This window comes from Talpa occidentalis, unplaced genomic scaffold (assembly GCF_014898055.3).
Source record: "Talpa occidentalis isolate TD23 unplaced genomic scaffold, MPIMG_talOcc4v2.1 talOcc4.7, whole genome shotgun sequence".
NCBI classification, from domain to species: domain Eukaryota; kingdom Metazoa; phylum Chordata; class Mammalia; order Eulipotyphla; family Talpidae; genus Talpa; species Talpa occidentalis.
Genome location: NW_023605083.1, coordinates 1,143,659 through 1,161,498, shown reverse-complemented (window position 1 = coordinate 1,161,498; position 17,840 = coordinate 1,143,659). Strand labels below are relative to the sequence as shown.

At 71.9% G+C, this 17,840-nt stretch overlaps 3 protein-coding genes across 3 annotated transcripts; 2 read left to right on the top strand and 1 right to left on the bottom strand.

Annotated features, from left to right (window-relative positions):
- The first annotated feature begins 774 nt into the window (after positions 1-774).
- On the top strand, positions 775-7,552 carry PPP1R26 (protein phosphatase 1 regulatory subunit 26). The gene is made up of 2 exons (XM_037495486.1): positions 775-1,855; positions 2,474-7,552. Exon 2 carries the CDS (start codon positions 2,935-2,937, stop codon positions 6,352-6,354), a length of 3,420 nt encoding a protein of 1,139 aa, XP_037351383.1. The 5' UTR covers positions 775-1,855; positions 2,474-2,934; the 3' UTR covers positions 6,355-7,552.
- Positions 7,553-8,845: 1,293 nt separating this feature from the next.
- On the bottom strand, positions 8,846-13,268 carry PIERCE1 (piercer of microtubule wall 1). Its single transcript, XM_037493415.2, is given in 4 exon segments — positions 8,846-9,206; positions 10,497-10,575; positions 13,112-13,196; positions 13,199-13,268. Coding segments are annotated over 4 exon segments (408 nt in total). The 5' UTR covers positions 13,254-13,268; the 3' UTR covers positions 8,846-9,017.
- Positions 13,269-14,050: 782 nt separating this feature from the next.
- MRPS2 (mitochondrial ribosomal protein S2) lies at positions 14,051-16,289 on the top strand. The gene is made up of 4 exons (XM_037495485.1): positions 14,051-14,090; positions 14,221-14,340; positions 14,889-15,018; positions 15,664-16,289. Exons 1-4 carry the CDS (start codon positions 14,051-14,053, stop codon positions 16,271-16,273), a joined length of 900 nt encoding a protein of 299 aa, XP_037351382.1. The 3' UTR covers positions 16,274-16,289.
- Positions 16,290-17,840: the final 1,551 nt, after the last annotated feature.

Here is a 17,840-nt window from a genome sequence, read left to right as displayed (position 1 = left end):
GCGGGCGGCGGGCGGGCGGGGCCTCGCGGGGCCGGCAGGTGGGCGCGCGGCGGGCGGGGGTCCGGCCGGGCCGCGCGCCCGCCGGAACTGGCCGTGCCATTCCCATGATGCCCGGCCCGGGCACGGCTTCCGGAGCGCGCCGCCGCCGCGCGGGTAGGTCCGGGAGGGCGGCCGTGGGGGGCGCCCCGCCCCGCGCCGCCCCGCGCCGCCCCGCCCCGCCCCGCGCCTCCCGCGGCGCCGCCCCTCCCGCGCGGCCGGGGGCGGGGCGCCCCGGGACCCCGCGGCCGCCCGCGCCCCCGCGCCCGGCCGGCCCCCGCCCCCGGGACGCGCGCGGGCGGGCGGGCGCGGGGGCGGCCGGCGCGGGTCGGGGCGCCGGCGAGGTGAGCGCGCGGGCGGCCGCGGGCGGGGGGCGCGGGCGGGGGGCGCGGGGGGCCGGCGTGACCCGGCCGCGGGGGTCGTGCCCGCCGTGCCCCGGCCGCGCGTGCCCGGAGGCGGCGGGCGCGGGCCCAGGTGAGGCGCAGGTGAGGCCGCGGGAGCCTCGGCCTGGCCTCGGCGCGCCTCCGAGCAGGGCCGGTGCCGGCGGAGAGGCCCCGGGGGCCGCCGGGGGGGCTGGGCTCGGGCTCGGGCCCCGGCGCCCCGCGGACCCGGCAGACAGCCGCGCGCCGCGCCCGCCGGAGGCCTGGCCCGGCCCTGGGCCCGGGCTGGCATGTAGCGGGCTGAGCCACAGGTGGCTGCCCGGTGGCTCCTGGTCCCTCGCCAGGTGCGCGCCCTGGGCAGGCGTGGAGGAGGGGCAGGAGGTGAAAGGGCTCCGGGCTCCCAGTGCCCCCGCGGGGGCCGCTTTGCAGCTGGGTAGTCTGGCCTGGCAGGCAAGCAGGGGGTGCTGTCCTGCACGCCCCCCAGGTCTGCAGACCCGCCCTTGTGGGCCAGGCCTGCTGTCTGCAGCAGACCCCACCTGAGAGGTAAGCACGGGCTGCTTGGCGCCTTTCCCAGCAGGGGGCCAGGCTGGCAGGGACAAAGCCCAGGCCTCCGTCCGAGGACGCGGGTGCCCGGCCAGGTGCCAGACCTGGCGCTCTGGGCTGGTGTCCCCACCCCTTCCTGGAGACCTGACGGCGGGGTGCTCGCGTGCAGGGCACAGCCTGACAGCCTCAGCCCGGGATTTCTGCCAGTGGTTCTGGGGATTTTCCAGCAAGATTCACCCCCAGGGGCGGGAGACCCCCTCTGTGTCTCTAGCCTCCCCTCCGGCGGGTACCCCGGGCCTGCAGTCGTCGCTCGAGGCAGAGCCCGGCGTGTCTTCTTTCCCCGAGTTTGCTGCCTGGTGTGGAAGTCACTGCCCGTGTTGGGGGGTTGTGTTGCTGTTTGAGACGTGCCTGCCTCGACCGAGGCGGCCAGGTGTGTGCAGGACCCTGCCGGTGGGGGAGACCTCATCAGGGTCCCCTGCTCCAAGTCTGGGGGCCCCCCGGAGGTGGGGTGCGGGCGGATGGTGGGGTGCAGTGGCCTGAGGACAGAAGGTCTGTCACGTACGTCCCCCTGCACACGCTGCAGCCCGGGAGCCGCCCCCCTGAGATGGTGAGGCCATCGTGATGAGCCGCTTCCCGTCTGGGGTGAGTCCTGCGGAGACTTTCCCAAAGTACTGCCTAGCACTGGCCTCGGCCTCTGAGCTAGATGCCGGGCAGCCCGGGGTCCCTGGAAGAGTGGGCCGGGGCATCTGGCACGTGGGACCCAGGAAGACCTTCCCCGGGACATTTTGCCAACACGGTTGCTCCCCACAGGCGGCCCCTCGCCTTGGAGAGAATTTCAAGTCGTGGCGATAAACTCTGACTCTTCAGCTTCACTTTAGGATCACAAACCAGTAACGGTAAACGTCTGGGCCTGGACCAGCCGTGCCCGCTGGCGGGTTCTGGTCGCATGGTGAGAGTGGGTCTGTGCCTCTGTGGCCAGCCGCCCTCAGGGCCAGCCTGGCCTCTCCAGCACCAGCAGCTGAGGAGCTGGCCAGAAAGGAAGGCCCTGGTGGAGGGGCCTGTTCACCAAACCCGTCCGCCCCGGGCCTGCAGCACCCTCAGGGGCGGCAGTCTGTTCCCTGGAGCGCTCCTCCTGCCCCCCTGCTGCAGGGCTCTCCACTCTGAGGGGCGGGGAGCGGGGAGAGGTCGACACCCCTCAGTTCCTTGCTGGTGCTGCAGCCCACAGGCTCCGTGTCAAGCCTGCCAGCAGGTCTTCCCAAGCCTGGCTCAGCGTCTTGCTGATGCAGCCACGTGGGGAGGGAGCCCTGGAGACCGTGGGGCGATGGCCACACAGGCGCAGAAGGGCATGTGGTCGTTGGGCCGACCCTGTGCCCACTGACCAGAAGCGAGGCCCCGCGAGCCCGCCTGGCGGGCGGCCGTTGCCATTTTCAGTGAAGGCTGTGGTCAGGTGGCTCTTCGTGGCCCAGAAACATGCTCTTTGCATCGCTCACCGCGCCTGCCCACCTCTCTTTCAGGAGCTGCCTGTCCCGCCCAAGATGGACCAGCCCCGCAGCCTCCTGCAGCCCAGGCCTCTCACCGTCGCACGCTCCAGCCCGCGAGGAGGCAGGTGCGCACACGCCCTGGCTAACGCCCCGTGACCACCTCTGCTGGTAACCCACCTGCTCGCTCGCCGAGAGGATGATGCCCACAGTGAGAGCAGAGGGACGGAGATGGCCTCGCCTGTGCTTCTGGGGGACAGCGGCACCGGGTGGGGGGCAGCCGGCGGGCCAAGGAGACTGAGGCCGGGGCGACCCACCCCCGCCCAGGCCCGCCCGCTGGACCCCAGTTCTGACCAGCCTCTCCCGGCCGCCCTCCATGGCGGCCCTGCACAAAGAGCCTCCAGTCACGCTGTGCCGACAGGCTTGCCCGCCTCCCCGGGTGTGAACGGGCCGGGAGACCAGGAGCCGCCTCGCCGTGCGCCTCCCCGCCCGCTAGCATGTTCCTCATGAACGGGCCCCCTGTGGCTGCTCTCCAGTCCCCATGGGAGGCCTTCGGGCCGCCGGGGAGCTGTAGGCTTCCCGGGTGCTGCTCCGAGTCGCCCGAGGGCGGCGGGGACTCGGCGGTCAGCGCCCGGGTGCAGATGGTCCTCAGCCGGCTGCGCTGCGACAAGGCGGCTCTGGGCCGGAGCCGGGCGCGGGCCCTGCACGGGAGCCCGCCAGCAGAGCGGGGCGCCGACACCCCGCCGGCGCCACCTGCCTTCACTGCCCACAGCCCTGCTGCAGCCCTGGACCCTGCGGGCGCCAGGGAAGCCACAGGCCTCGGCCCCTTGGTGCTGGACTCCGACAGCGACGACTCCGTGGACAGGGACATCGAAGAAGCCATCCAGGCCTACCTGCAGGCCAAGAGCGGGGCCGCGCAGCCGCCCAGGGCCCTAGACAGGGCCTGCCGGGGCGAGCCTGAGCTGCGGAGCAGCACCCCGACGGCCCCGGGCCCCCCCAGGCCCGCCCCTGGCTCGGGAGGCTGCTGCGTGGCTGCCAGCGAGGACCCGGGCGCCACCTCCCCGGTCAGCGCCAGCAGCGAGGACTCCTTTGAGCAGAGCATCCGGGCGGAGATAGAGGCGTTTCTGCATGAGAAGCGGCAGCACCAGACCAAGTGTGGCTTCTCCGCAGGCGCAGGCATGGAGCCCGGCGGGAGGCCGGCCCGACCGGCGCCCAGACCTGGCAGAGAGCCTGCGGCCAGGCCGCGCCCACGGGGTCTGCCCGGAGCCTGTCGGGAGTTCGTCTTCCGGAAGCCCTCCAGGCTGACCAAGGTCCAGGCACAGCCCAGGACCCTGAGATCTAGGGCCACCCCTGGGCCAGGGAGCCTCGGCAGCACAAAGCCGGCCACTCCCGGCCGCCCTCTGGAGGCCACCCATGGCCAAGGCCAGGAGGCCAAGAGGGGCGGCGGCCTGGGCAGGAGGGGCAGGCGGGCGGAGAGCACAGGCCTGGCGCACGAGGCCTCTGAGTCCAGCAGCGATGACGGCATCGAGGAGGCCATTCAGCTGTACCAGCTGGAGAAGAGGAGGGGGGCGGGCGGGGACCCCCTGGGCGAGGAGCAGGGGCCCAGCCCCGCTACCCAAAGTGCCTTGCCCGAAGCCCACAGGAAAGCGCCGGGCAGGAAGAAGCCGGCGGCCACAAAGGCCTTGGACCTCGGCCCAGGCGGCCTGGACCCTGACCACCCCTGCCCGCCGCCCCGGGAAAGCCCGGCCCCCACCGTCGGCGCCATGGCCAGAGGCGAGTCAGGGGGCCGGGCCTCCAGCCGAGCCGACACCTCTGCCGAGCTGATGTGTGCCGAAGCCATCCTGGACATCTCCAAGGCCATCCTGCCGGCCCCCGTGGAGGGCGGTGAGGGGCCCCGCCCCGTGAGCCCGTGCACCCGCACCCCAGACGTGCCTTCCCGCGCCCACAGCGACGGCAGCTCCGTGGACAGTGACGACAGCATCGAGCAGGAGATCCGGACGTTCCTGGCTCTGAAGGCCCAGTCGGCGGGCTCCCCGGCCCCGCAGAGCCCCCGGCCGGCCCCCGCCCTCAGCCAGGCCGGGGGCCCCAAGGCTTCTCTCTCTCACCCCATGGAGCCGCCACTCAGCTGCAGGAGGAGACGCAGGGGCAGCCACGCCCAGCGGCTGTCCATGCCCAAGAAAGCCAGGGAGGCAGCGAAGGAGTGTCCCCAGGATGCAGACCCCAGCCAGGGCAGCGCCAGTGAGGCCCCTGGGAGGGACGGCGAGAGCAGGACCCAGCCCCCCGCCAGGACGCTGGGGCTGGGGGACGGGCCGGTGCCGGAGGCGAGGGGCAGCCCGGCGCCCGGGCAGGGGCCGGCAGCCACGGCCAGGAGCGGAGAGGAGAGAGAGAGCTCAGGGGACAAGAGCAGCTCACTGGACAGCGACGAGGACCTGGACACGGCCATCAAGGACTTGCTGAGGTCCAAGCGCAGAAAGAGGTGGAAGGACCCCAGAGCACCGTGCCGGAAGAGGGTCCGCTTCGGCGGCACCACGCAGCTCTCGGATGTGGCGGGCGGCCTCCAGAAAGGCTGGGCGGGCAGGAGCCCGCGTTGGCTGAAGAGCTGCATCCCCAGGGCTGCGGGGGACAGCAGGGAGAGCCCAGCCCAGAAGCCCCTGGGCCTCTGCTGCAGCGGAGCAGAGAGCAGCGCGGCCCCTGCCCTGCAGTTACAGAGCAGGGCCACGGGAGGGGGGCTGCTCCCCTGCGGTTCGGGGTCCCCAGAGCCGCCAGCCCCCAGCCCCCCATCTGAGGACAGCAGCTCCGTGGACAGTGACGATAGCATCGAGTTGGAGATCAGGAAGTTTCTAGCTGCAAAGGCCAAGGAGTCCCCGAGTGTTCCCGACGTGCGCGGAGCGGGCCCGGCCACCCCCGGAGCGGGCAGCAGACGGCTCCCGGCCCCGCCGGCCGGCGTGTGCACCCGGAGCCAGCGGGGCCGTGGGGCCTCCCAGCTGGCTTCAGCTCCCAGGGGCACGGGGCGCGCGGCGGCGCCCAGCCCAGCCAGCGCCGCTGCTCTGGGAGGGAGGAGCCACCCCCGGGCGGAGCAGGCCGGCCTCCCTGCTGCCCTGCCCAGGAGCGGCAGCGGGACGGCGTGTGCCAGGGGCCGCAGGAACGCGTGTGCTCACAGAGACCCGAGCCCCCGCGGGGCCGAGCCCGCCGCTGCCGCCGGGGAAGGCGCCTTCGGTCAGCTGCCGAGCTGTGCCGGCGGGGCCTTCCCGGCGGGCTCCCGGGGTCAGGGCATGCTGGTCCGGAACCCCGCCTGCAGGAGGGAGGCCGGGCCGCCCGCTGGCTCGGCACCCCCGTGGGGAGACTTTGCCCACCAGAGCCGGTTGCAGAGCGCGTGGGCGCTGGGCCCGGAAGGCAGGGGCGCGGCGTGGCGAGGGGACCTGGGCGGCATGCAGAAGGGCGCCCAGGCCCGGTGCACCCCCAGCCTGGTGATGGACCCCAAGAAAGGCCTGCCCTTCTCAAGCTTCTCCCCGCTGCTCTCCACGCAGCTGTTCCACTTCGGGAAGAGCGTCCCCTGGGGGGGCAAGCCGGCCAGCCTCTTCAGCGCCCCCCTGAGCCTGCCTCTGGCGGGCCCGTCCTTCTCCGCCTTCCGGGAGGCCCAGGCAGGCCCCGGCCCGGTGTTTGGCAGCTCGTCCACGCTCGTGAAGAAGGCGGGCGGACAGTGGCCGCCCAGGAAGCCCCAGGCCGGGCTCAGCCTGCCGAACAGGAGGAACAGGGGCCCGGCAGACGGGGGAGGCCTGAAGGACAGACAGAGGGTGGTGGAGCGTGACGAGGACGACCAGGAGGCCTTGGGCAGCGACGCCAGCGAGCTCAGCGACGCCTCCGCGGAGGACGGAAGCAGCAGCCCGGTGGCCAGGAGCAGCGTTCTCCAGCTGTGATCGCGCCCCGGCGTCTGTGGACGCAGCCCCCGCGGGAGGCTGGGTGCCTGGGCGGTGTGGGAGCTGGCCGTGGCCGCGGGGAGCAGCAGGTGTTGAACAGGCGTGTCCTGGTAAATAGGGTTTTTGTAGCTTTTTGGTAAATTATTTAAAGTGCTGTAAAGAAATATTTTTGGAAACTATAGCAGTTGGGTTTTGTAGGCCATCCCGGCTGCAGCGTCTGGCCTCCAGCCGCCTGGCCGGCTTCCAGCAACTGATGGACTCTGGTTGGCAGCCGGTGGGCGCCCAGGAACCGCAGGCTGCCCGCTGGGCCCGGACCTCGCTGGGGGCTCCTGGACGGCGTGGAGGAAGGACCCCAGCCCTCTTTCTATGGGGGAGAGGGGGCGGAGCGTGTCTTCTCTCCTCGGGGAGCTGCCTGGACACGGGCCGGCAGGTGGGTCATCTGGTGTGCCCTGTGGAGTCCCAGGCGGCGGCCGGCCAGCTTGTGTCCTGTCCTGCTGGTGACAGCGGCAGCCTCGCATCCAACGTGGCCACCACAGCGCTTCATTCCTGTCCTGGTCCTTGGGGGGCGGGGGGCTCTTGCGGGCTGAGCATCCTCGCTGGGGGGAGAGGCCCCACCTGCCCGCGGAGCCAGTGCTCAGGGTGGCGCTGCTGAGCCCCAAGCCGCAGGAGGAAGCGTATTCCTGGTGGCTGGCGGGCCCCGTGTCGCCCGGCCCGGGCCCTGGCCCATGCGGCATTTTTGTGCAATTTCTGGCGGACTTTGCTCGGTTGCCGAGTTTGCAGCCCACGGTTGCCGCTGGGCTCCCAGGACCGGGACCTGGCAGGGCGGTGGGCACGCTGGCTTGCGCATGAACTCCCTGCACCTGCGCCCGGGGGTCCAGCAGGAACTCACCGCCGCCCCCGTGAGCACACCTGCACCAGCGCCTTGGCGGGCACCTGCCAGAGACGCCAGGCCGTCCGGGCGGCCGGGTGCGCCGGAACCCCCACGTCAGTCACGTGCTTCCAGGAAAGGCTGCCATGCACCCTGCTGGAGTCTCATGTAAATTGCCAGGAGTGCTTTTAACACTCGGAGACAGAAACCAGTCTGTTTTGTCTGTCAGAACTGGTTTTTTAAGCTAATAAACCAAGCACTGCCCATGAGTCGGTTTCTGCAGTTTGTCCTCCACAGGGGCCCCTCGCACCTGCAGCCCACGGGTGCAGCCTCCAGGGCCGCCGCCCCCAGCACTTTCATGAGTGCTGACTGCAGCGGCAGGCCTGGGCCTACGACGGGGCGGGGGTCACGCACCCCCTGTGAAGAGCACGGGAGGGGGAGGGTTCCCTGCACTACCAGCGGGTGCGTTTTCTGTTTGTGGAAAGAGGCGCTGCCTGAAGGCCCTAGCGAAGCCTCCACCAAGCACCCAGGGGTGTAGTGTTATCACTGGTAAGCGCTGACCCAATGGCCCTCCTGATGGGGCTCGGGCGGCACCTGCGGGGTTTTCCTTGGGGCGCTCTCCTGGGTAGCGTGGGAAGGGGCTGTTCACAGACTTGCCCCCCAGATGCCCTCTTCCCCCAGCTTGCTCACGCCACCCCCTCAGTCTGTTGCACACTGGGGGCCTCCCCGGGCTGGGGGCCTCACCTCAGGGGCACATCTACAGCTCCGTGCCCCTCCCTAAGCGGGCCTGACCCTGCAGGGGAGGAGGAGTAATTTCTTCCCAACGCGTTTGCACAGAGAATCCTTTTGGATGGGCGTCTCCAGGACCCGCTCTCAGGGGCGGCCTGCGCAGGGCTGTGATCGGGTTTCACGCCCTCCTGCCACTGGCGTCTGTGATCGGCACCCGTGGGCTTACACGCGCCTGATGGCGGCGCCTGGAGGAGGGTGTGAGCGTGTGTGAGCAGGCACACCTGAACCAGAGGCTGGGGCCATCCGGGCGGTGACACGGGTGCAGCAGAGGGCGCAGCAGTGGGTGCAGCGGAGACCAGGAGGGAACGCGGACACCAGAGAGCCCGCAAGGAGTAAAGATTCACGGGGGGCTGCCAGCCTCCTGGCCCCAGCCCCCACCTGCCCTCGCCTGGAGGCCTCACTACAAATGGTGCAGAAGGATCATTAAAAGCCTAAAAAAGCCCCTGAGGGCTCCAGGATGCCTCCTTTACCCTTCTGCCCCCCAAGGGCGTCCAGCCAGATCCGCCAATTCCCTACGGTCCCCCAGGAAGTGGCTGCCCCCACCTGCTCTACGAGGACTTTCTATTGAAATTAACACAGAGAACTCGCAAGCACTGGTCACCTGCCCCCGCCCTTGTCGGATGTCGCGGCGCTGAGGTCAAGTTCGTGCTGGTGGATGGGGGCCGAACGCCCCCGGCCCAGTGCTGCCCTTCCTGCCCGGAGCCAGCGCCCCTCCCTCCGAGGCTGCCATGAGCCGCGTGGGCAGAGCACGGCTCCCTGAGGCAGGCCGCGGCGCCCCCAGGTCCAGGCCTGGGCCGGATGCCCACAGCCCCAGATGAAAGGCAGAGGCTCGGGATGCAGCAACATTTTTAATGGAAAACCAAGTCAGGAACCTCTGTTTCTAATCCAGAAAAGAAAACTCTTTCCAGGGGGAGAAGGGACGTCTCTGCCTGCCAACGGGCAAATTGCCCACGGCAGGGGCGCGGCCAGCCGCCGGTGGGCCGCCCCTCATCATTGCAGGTGGCCGTCAGTTGCAGATGGACGGCTGGCTGACGTTGTAGCTGGGGTGGAAGTCGAGCCGGTCGTAGGGGGTGATGCGGTTGTCGGGCCCGGTCACGACGCTCCTGTCCAGGCTGACGTTGAGAGCGTTGCTCTGGAACATGCCCCCGGTGGCCAGCTGCCTGGAGAACTTGCTCGAATTGGGATAAAATACTTTCTGGAAGTGAAAAGGAACCGGGTGGTAGGGCGGGTGGTGAGCGGCCAGTTGTTGGGTATTTGGGAAGAAACGTAGGAATTGGGGAGCAAATGGAGTCCCCGTTCCCCAGAAGCAGGGAGGCCAGGGTGGACGATGGCGTCCGGCCATCCCGGCCCTGCCGTCCGGGCAGCGTGGCTGAGCGCCTCCTGTGGCGGGTGGTGGACAGCAGGCCGCAGCGCTGGGCGTCCGGCCTGAAGGGGCCGGGGTCTGTGGTGACCGGCTGGGCCACGGGGCAGCTACGGCTGAGCCTCATCCCTCTGTGCAAAGAGCTTTGGGCCCTGGCATGCGCCGGACTGCACGGCCTGAGGGTCCACCCTGCTCCCCGGGGCCTGGGGAGGGGCTGCGGGGGTGGTTGTGAGGCCTCAGGCGTGGCCACTGGGGAGCTGAGCCGGGGAGGAGTTAGTCCAGCGAGGTGACACCTCTGTGACCCGGGCCGGGCGTGGGGGCTGGGCGGCTGTGGGTGTTTGAGCCTGGACGGTGGCCCAGGGAGCAGCCCGGCCGGAGGGCGCGGGCACCGGCTCCTGGGCAGGAGGCAGAGGCGAGAGAAAGGGCTCGCGCCCTCATTCAACGCAGCCTCGAGAGCAGTGCGGGGCCCACAGGGAAAGCAGGACGGCACCGGTGGCCTCGCCGCCCTCCCAGCATGGACCCCCGGCCGGCACCCACGTGCGTTACACCTGGGCCAGTTCTGGGGAGCCGGCCCCTGAAGCCGGGTTTTGGGGGAGCGGGCACGGCCCCAGCAGACCAGGGAGGGACCGCAGGCCTGTGCTCCCTGCAGCGCGGGGTCTCGCTGCCCTCCCCTCGGGGAGCTCGGACAGCTGCTGGCCAGAGGGGCAGCCGCACTTGGGAAACAGGCTGCAGACTAGCAGGCGGGGCAGCAGCTGCCCTTCGCTCCAGCTGTGCCAACTCGCCCTCCCCAGAAGCCGCCTTCTCGCCGTGCGGGTGAGAGCGGACCCGCCGCCCCGTGTGGGCCTGGACTGTGGGTTTGTCATAGAAACACCCGATCCTTGGAGAGCATGGGGGCACCCGCTTCCGGGCCAGTGGCCCCTGCACGCTCTGGAACTCTCTGAATAGGCAATCCTCTCCGGAGCTGTGCCCGGGGGCTCCCGAATAAGGATGACCCGGGGCTTTCGGGATCACGACTACTTGGGAAGAAAAAACCAATACCCTCGCCACAAAATGGGAGGCCCAGGGCGTGGGGCTCTGGGGTTGCGAGGGTGGAGGTGCCAGGACCCCGCGCCGGCCCCCACTTACCGGCATCTCGTGCACCGTGGGCGCTCGGCTCCCGTAAGTTTGGTTGCTGGTCGTGTACACGGAGGCGCGCTCCCTGCTCCTGCCAGGCCAGAAACACCCTCAGCTCTCCAAACCCTGCCCCGTTCTGCCTGAAGTAGCCGGTGGACGCAGCTTTGCTGGAAATGCCCCAGGCTCTGCCGCCCTGGCCCTTCCCTGAAGGCAGCCCCCAAGCCCCGGCCCGGCAGCCCGACTCTCCTGGTGGGTGGGTAAGCCGTGTGCGGGCCCCCAGACCTTGCCGCCAGGGCCCCCTTCTCTTGGGAGGCCCCAGCCGAGGCCAGTGCAGATCAGGGGTATCACTGCAGGCCCCGTGCTGGCCACTCAGACAGCAGCTCAGCAAACTCCGCCCATGGGGCGGCTGCTCCCCTACCGGGGCTCGGCTGGGCCAGGAGGACACCACCCGCTCTCCCACAGGACCAAGGAGGTGCCCCTGCTAGCAGGCAGAGTACCGGGTGTGCGCAGAGGCTGCCGGTCAGCCTGGAGAGCACGGCTGCCTCAGGCCATGGAGAAACGGGAGCTGGGAGCAGAACTGGGTTTGCTGACCGGCCACTGTGAGAGGGGCAGGACGGTCTCAGCTAACTGGCAGCACCCCTGGGTGCTTATCCCTGTGAGCGGACGGACCCCAGAGGATCCACAGTGGCGGCCCTCACCCGGCCAATGTTTTTCAGGCCAAAGGCCAAGAGTTTGTGAAGACTTACCCCGCGAGCTCTGTGCGGGCAACAGGACCTCCCCAGCCTCGGCAGCCCAGAGAGGCTGGCCCTGCCGGCCAGGCGCGACCCCGTGGAGACCCAGGGGCTGGACCAAGCGTCCTTGGGGGGCGGCCCCTCACGCAGCCTTGGGGCTTGGCGGGCCTGGGAGGCCCCACCCCTCACCCTGTGCAGCCCCTGCAGCAAAGGGTGCTGACCAAGCCGCCCCAGAGACCAGCTCGCAGGAACACCCTCCCCAGGCCGGCACCGCCTCTCCCCACCCCCGACCCCCGCCTGACACAGCGGGGTCACTGGTGCGGGCTGGTTTGGGGTCACTTCTGTAGAGAGGCCGTGTGCTCCCCTCCAGAATACACTTCCCGCAAGGGCCCGGTGCCGAGCGCCTGCCGCGAAGCCAGTCCCCGCGCTGAAGGCTTCTGCCTCCCCGCGAACAAAACAGGACGCAGGTGCCCCCACCTTCCTCACCGGTAGCCCCTGAAGCACGCGGGGTGGTTGAACCCGCCCGGCAGGCCCTGGAGGACCCAGGGCCCCCACCTTCCTCACCGGTAGCCCCTGAAGCAGGCGGGGTGGTTGAACCCGCCCGGCAGGCCCTGGAGGACCCAGGGCCCCCACCTTCCTCACCGGTAGCCCCTGAAGCACGCGGGGTGGTTGAACCCGCCCGGCAGGCCCTGGAGGACCCAGGGCCCCCACCTTCCTCACCGGTAGCCCCTGAAGCACGCGGGGTGGTTGAACCCGCCCGGCAGGCCCTGGAGGACCCAGGGCCCCCACCTTCCTCACCGGTAGCCCCTGAAGCACGCGGGGTGGTTGAACCTGCCTGGCAGGCCCTGGAGGACCCAGGGCCCCCACCTTCCTCACCGGTAGCCCCTGAAGCACGCGGGGTGGTTGAACCCGCCCGGCAGGCCCTGGAGGACCCAGGGCCCCCCACCTTCCTCACCGGTAGCCCCTGAAGCACGCGGGGTGGTTGAACCTGCCCGGCAGGCCCTGGAGGACCCAGGGCCCCCACCTTCCTCACCGGTAGCCCCTGAAGCAGGCGGGGTGGTTGAACCCGCCCGGCAGGCCCTGGAGGACCCAGGGCCCCCCACCTTCCTCACCGGTAGCCCCTGAAGCACGCGGGGTGGTTGAACCTGCCCGGCAGGCCCTGGAGGACCCAGGGCCCCCACCTTCCTCACCGGTAGCCCCTGAAGCAGGCGGGGTGGTTGAACCCGCCCGGCAGGCCCTGGAGGACCCAGGGCCCCACCTTCCTCACCGGTAGCCCCTGAAGCACGCGGGGTGGTTGAACCTGCCCGGCAGGCCCTGGAGGACCCAGGGCCCCCCACCTTCCTCACCGGTAGCCCCTGAAGCAGGCGGGGTGGTTGAACCCGCCCGGCAGGCCCTGGAGGACCCAGGGCCCCCCACCTTCCTCACCGGTAGCCCCTGAAGCAGGCGGGGTGGTTGAACCTGCCCGGCAGGCCCTGGAGGACCCAGGGCCCCCACCTTCCTCACCGGTAGCCCCTGAAGCACGCGGGGTGGTTGAACCCGCCCGGCAGGCCCTGGAGGACCCAGGGCCCCCCACCTTCCTCACCGGTAGCCCCTGAAGCACGTGGGGTGGTTGAACCCGCCCGGCAGGCCCTGGAGGACCCAGGGCCCCCACCTTCCTCACCGGTAGCCCCTGAAGCACGCGGGGTGGTTGAACCTGCCCGGCAGGCCCTGGAGGACCCAGGGCCCCCACCTTCCTCACCGGTAGCCCCTGAAGCAGGCGGGGTGGTTGAACCCGCCCGGCAGGCCCTGGAGGACCCAGGGCCCCCCACCTTCCTCACCGGTAGCCCCTGAAGCAGGCGGGGTGGTTGAACCCGCCCGGCAGGCCCTGGAGGACCCAGGGCCCCCCACCTTCCTCACCGGTAGCCCCTGAAGCACGCGGGGTGGTTGAACCTGCCCGGCAGGCCCTGGCTCACGCAGTACAAGTCGCTGGTCCGCTCCGGGCGGCCGCGGCCTCGGGGCCCGCGGGCTCTGCGCGCCGCGGGGGCTTCTCCGGGGACATCGCGCCTCGACGGCCCCTGAGCCGCTCGGGAACCGCCTCTGGGCAGCCCTGGCCGCGGGCGCCGCGGGGCGTCCGGTTGCTAAGCGACGGGGCGGGCCTTGAAGGAGCCGCCTCGCGCCCGGCCGCGGCGCCCCGGGGGGGGGGGGGCGGGGGGTAGGGGGGCCGGGGGCTCCTGGTGCTCAGCGGGCGGGTCCCGCGGGCCCCACGCAGCGGCGGGCGGGTTCCCGGGCTCCCGGGCCGCGGCACCCCCGCTCCTGGGGCAGCCGGCGGGGCGCGGGCGGGCAGTGGTGGGTGCCCGCCGGGTGCTCGGGGCGCTCGGGACCGGTGCCGTCGTGTCCCCCAACATGAGTCTAGGTTTAGGGTTCAGATTCGTCGAGCCGTTGTGGGATCTCCTGAGTTAAATGTCTGAAAGCAAAGCGACCTTGGAGAGGAAGCGGCCGTGCTGGACGCGGGGTGCAAGCTCCCGTCGGGGGTGAGGGGGGTCCCGCAGCGCGGGGGTCCCACGCGCCGGGGGGGGGGGGCGGGGCTCGCTGTCGGGCCGCCGGCCCCCGTCCGCGGTGGCCCTAGGGCAGGAGGGGCGCCCCCGACCCCCCCCCGACCGCGCACTGGACCGCGACCCCCCTGCGCGCGCCGCTGGGTCCCGGGCGCGGGGGCGGGGCGGGGGCGCCGGGGCGGGGACGGGGCGCCGGGGCGGGGCGGGCGCGGTGGGTCCTCCGGCCTGCGGGCGGCGCTGCGGCGGGGCGGGGCGGGCCGGGGAGCAGCCGCCGTCCCGAGCGCCCGTGCCCGCCGCGTCCGCCATGGCGCCCGGCCCGCGGCTGCCCCGGCTGCTCGGCGCGGGTGAGCGCGGGGGGCGGGCGCGGGGTGCGGGGGGCGGGCGCGGGGGGCTGGCGGGGGGCGCGCGGGGGCGGGCGGGGGGCCGGGCCGGGAGCGCGCCCGAGCCCCCCGTCCCGTCCCGTCCCGTCCGCAGGCGTCCGGCCCGCGTGGCGGCGGCCGCTGATCGGCCCGAGCGCGAGCCCGGCCGGCCGGACCAGCAGGACGCGCGGCAGCGCCGCGGCCCCGGCGGTCAGCGAGCCCGAGGCCGGCAGCGGTAAGGCCGGCGGGGTCCCCGAGGCGGGGGCCGGGCGCGGGGGGCCGGGCGCGGGGCGCGGGGGGCTGGAAGCGGGGCGCGGGGGGGCCGGGCGCGGGGCGCGGGGGGGCCGGGAGCGGGGCGCGGGGGCCGGGGCCGGGCGCGGGGGGTCGGGGGCCGGGAGCGGGGCGCGGGGGGCCGGGAGCGGGGCGCGGGGGGCCGGGAGCGGGGCGCGGGGGGGCCGGGAGCGGGGCGCGGGGGGCCGGGAGCGGGCGCGGGGGGGCCGGGAGCGGGGCGGGGGGGCCGGGAGCGGGGGCGGGGGGCCGGGAGCGGGGCGCGGGGGGCCGGGAGCGGGGCGCCCGGGGCAGCACCTCCTTCCCGCTCCGGGGAGTGAGCGCGCGCTCCTGGGGCGGGACCCGGGCACCGAGCCCCCTCGGCTCGTGGGGACCCCTGGCCGGTACCCGAGGCGCCTCGGAAACCCGCTGGGCCCCCCTTTCCGGGGAGGACCCCAGGGCTGGGGCCGGGCGGGCCGGGGAAGAGCCGGAGGCGACCGCACACCCCCCCCCCAGGTCTCGGCGCCAGGGCCCTGGGCGAGCCCCTGCAGCACGCGGACTTCTTCAGCCTGAGGGAGCTGTTCTCGCTGCGGAGCCTCTTCGACGCCCGCGTGCACCTGGGCCACAAGGCCGGCTGCCGGCACAGGTGGGGCACAGGTGGGCGCGGGCCGGGCCGCCTCCCGGGTGATGAGGCAAAGCCGGGGGCCCAGGTCTGGTCAGCGGTGGAGAGGCAGGAGGGGCAGGTGCCCCCCCACCTCCACCCAGGGGACCTTGGGGGTGTTGCTGCCCTTTCCTGAGGTGACCGAGGTGGAGGACATTGTGATCGTGGACCTGTGAGGGGGACCCCCTCCCCCGCTGCATGTTGGGGGCAAGCCTAGGAGCCTGGGCACGGGCACTGGGTCAGTTTGGAGGCCTGCGGTCCACCGTGGGTTCAGAGAATTCGCGCGGTCAGGGCTGGGAGGCTGTGGTGATGACCACAGTCCAGACAGAAGCCGCCGCTAACCCAGCACCCAGCCAGGGAGCCGCTGGCCTGACTGGGCGTCCGCCATCCACGCAGGCTAGCTCTGGGGGTGCCCGTGGGAAGAGGTGGGCGCTCAGAGGGCTGAAGCCACTGCCGGAGGCTTGTAGGTGGCCGATCCGGCCCCTGGCCATCATGGCTCGTCCACTGCTCGGGGTCCTCACGCTGGGGGCCAGCGCACCACCTGGGGGGGCGCCCCTGGTCCAGGGTGCTGTGGGTCTGGACCAGGAGGCCGTGGAGCCCCGTTCACACCGCCTCCGGGGCGCCCCGCAGGTTTATGGAGCCCTACATCTTCGGGAGCCGCCTGGGCCAGGACATCATCGACCTGGAGCAGACGGCCGCCCACCTGCAGCTGGCCCTGAACGTCACGGCACACGTGGCCTACCGCAAGGGCATCATCCTGCTGGTGGGGCGCCAGCGGCAGTTCACCCACCTGATCGAGAACACGGCCCGGGACTGCGGCGAGTACGCCCACACCCGCTACTTCAAGGGCGGCCTGCTGACCAACGCCCCCCTCCTCCTGGGGCCCGGGGTCCGCCTGCCCGACCTCATCATCTTCCTGCACACGCTCAACAACGTCTTCGAGCCCCACGTGGCCGTGAGGGACGCGGCCAAGATGAACATCCCCACGGTGGGCATCGTGGACACCAACTGCAATCCCTGCCTCATCACCTACCCCGTGCCCGGCAACGACGACTCGCCCCCCTCCGTGCAGCTCTTCTGTGGCCTCTTCCGCGCCGCCATCACCCGCGCCAAGGAGAAGCGGAGGCAGGTGGATGCGCTGTGCCGGCTGCAGGCCCAGGCGCCCCAGGACCCCAGCCCCCCGGGAGCCCCGTGGGCCCAGGAGCGCTCCCCGGGAGGTGCCCGCCCTCCTGCCAAATAAAAGCCGCCAAACTGTTCTCGAGCCAGGGAGGCTGCGGTGAGCGCCTGCTCACACAACCGCCCCTCGTCCCTGCGCCGGGGAGCCTGGCCTGGGCCCGTGCGCGAGGTCTCCGCCCAGGTGTCTGCTCCGGAGCTGGTCTCTGGCCGGGCGCAGGGCCAGCCCTCAGCCTGGTCCCAGCAGAGCCCTCCGCATGTTGGACACCTGGGGTTCTCCGGGAGGGGTGCCCCTCACAGGCACGTGGGTGGGGCTCAGGCCTGGCGACCACGCACTGGCCAGTGGGACAGAGGGCAGGGTCCGCCCACGAGAGGAAGACCCGGGGCTGTTCCCGGGTGTGATGCTATTGTTGGGCCCTCTGGTGTCCCTGAGCACCCCCTGCCAGGAACCTGTGCTGGGCACGTCCAGCAGCAGGGCCTGGCGAGGCCCGGACGGGGTGCCAGCCTAAGGGGCAGGCGCTGGTGCCACTCGCGAGGCGCAGGAGCTGAGCCACTTCGCCGGGCCTCGGCAGTGCCGCCCTAGGGACCGATGTCCACGCGCACAGACGGGAGCACATGGGTTCCCCACAGGCCGCCTGACTCTCCCATCACTTGGAACTCTGGGAGTTTGTTGAAATCAGAGGTCAGTGTAGAACTGCCCAGTGCTGCTAACTGCACAGGCCTCCCCCGGCCAAGGATGGTCACAGCCCAGCCACCGCTAAGAGGCCGGCCAGCTGGAGATGGGTCCCCTGGGGGAGAGTCCGCTCCTGCACAGGATCCCCCAGGGCACCAGGAGACCGCTGACTCCTCAGCCGTGCTGCACCCAGGACACGCGGCTCCTGGGCTGCTTTCTGGACTGTCCCTCCTTTGCTGAAAATGAGACCTGCCTGTGAGAGGCTGGGGGTGCCCCGCCTTCCAGGGCAGCGCCCTTACCCCACCCAGCAGGCCCTGGACCTGCTGTTGAAAAGGTGACCCGCACCCCTTGCTGGGCTCGGTCAGTGCCTGGGACACGGAGGTGACCTGGGCCCGCCTGGCTGGCCGGGCTGCGCTGGTCTCGCGACCCTCCGTAGCCGTGGCTAAGCCTGGCTCCCACGCGTGGGGAGCAGCCGCTGGGGGTGCGGCCAGGCCAGGGAGCCCTGGCCGCTGGCTGGGCAGGGGAGGGGCCCAGGTGGCACAGGTGTCCGTGCAGGCGCTTCTAGGCAGGCAGCCTGAATCCCCAGGTGGGGCAGCCCCAACCCGGCGTCCAGCTGCCACGCAGGTGAGTGGGGCGCGTCAGAGCTCCTCTAGACAGACAGCGCCCGCCCTGCTCCCCCGAGGACGCAGGCCCAGGAGTGGGGGGCTTTGAGTGAACTTGGAGGTGAGGGGGGTCGGCGGCAGCACCCCCTCCCTGCGTTCTGGGGCCCCTGCAGGAGGGGAGGGGTCGGAGCTCGGCCACCTGAGGGGACCTCCACCCACACTGATGGGGGCCAGGACATGAGGGGCCCGGGGGCTCCCCCATTGGGCAGGGCTGGACAGGCAGGAGCGGCCACTTCCCTCAGGATGACAGCGGGTGGAGGCCTTGGAGGGCACCCGCCCAGGGAGGCTTGGCAGCCCCT

Excerpts from the sequence above, each read along its gene's own strand:
- MRPS2 (XM_037495485.1), top strand. The coding sequence starts at position 14,051 with ATGGCGCCCGGCCCGCGGCTGCCCCGGCTGCTCGGCGCGG. Across the intron at positions 14,091-14,220 it reads GCCCCGGCTGCTCGGCGCGG|GCGTCCGGCCCGCGTGGCGG; the intron begins GTGAGCGCGGGG and ends TCCCGTCCGCAG. Across the intron at positions 14,341-14,888 it reads CGAGCCCGAGGCCGGCAGCG|GTCTCGGCGCCAGGGCCCTG; the intron begins GTAAGGCCGGCG and ends CCCCCCCCCCAG.
- PPP1R26 (XM_037495486.1), top strand. The coding sequence starts at position 2,935 with ATGTTCCTCATGAACGGGCCCCCTGTGGCTGCTCTCCAGTCCCCATGG.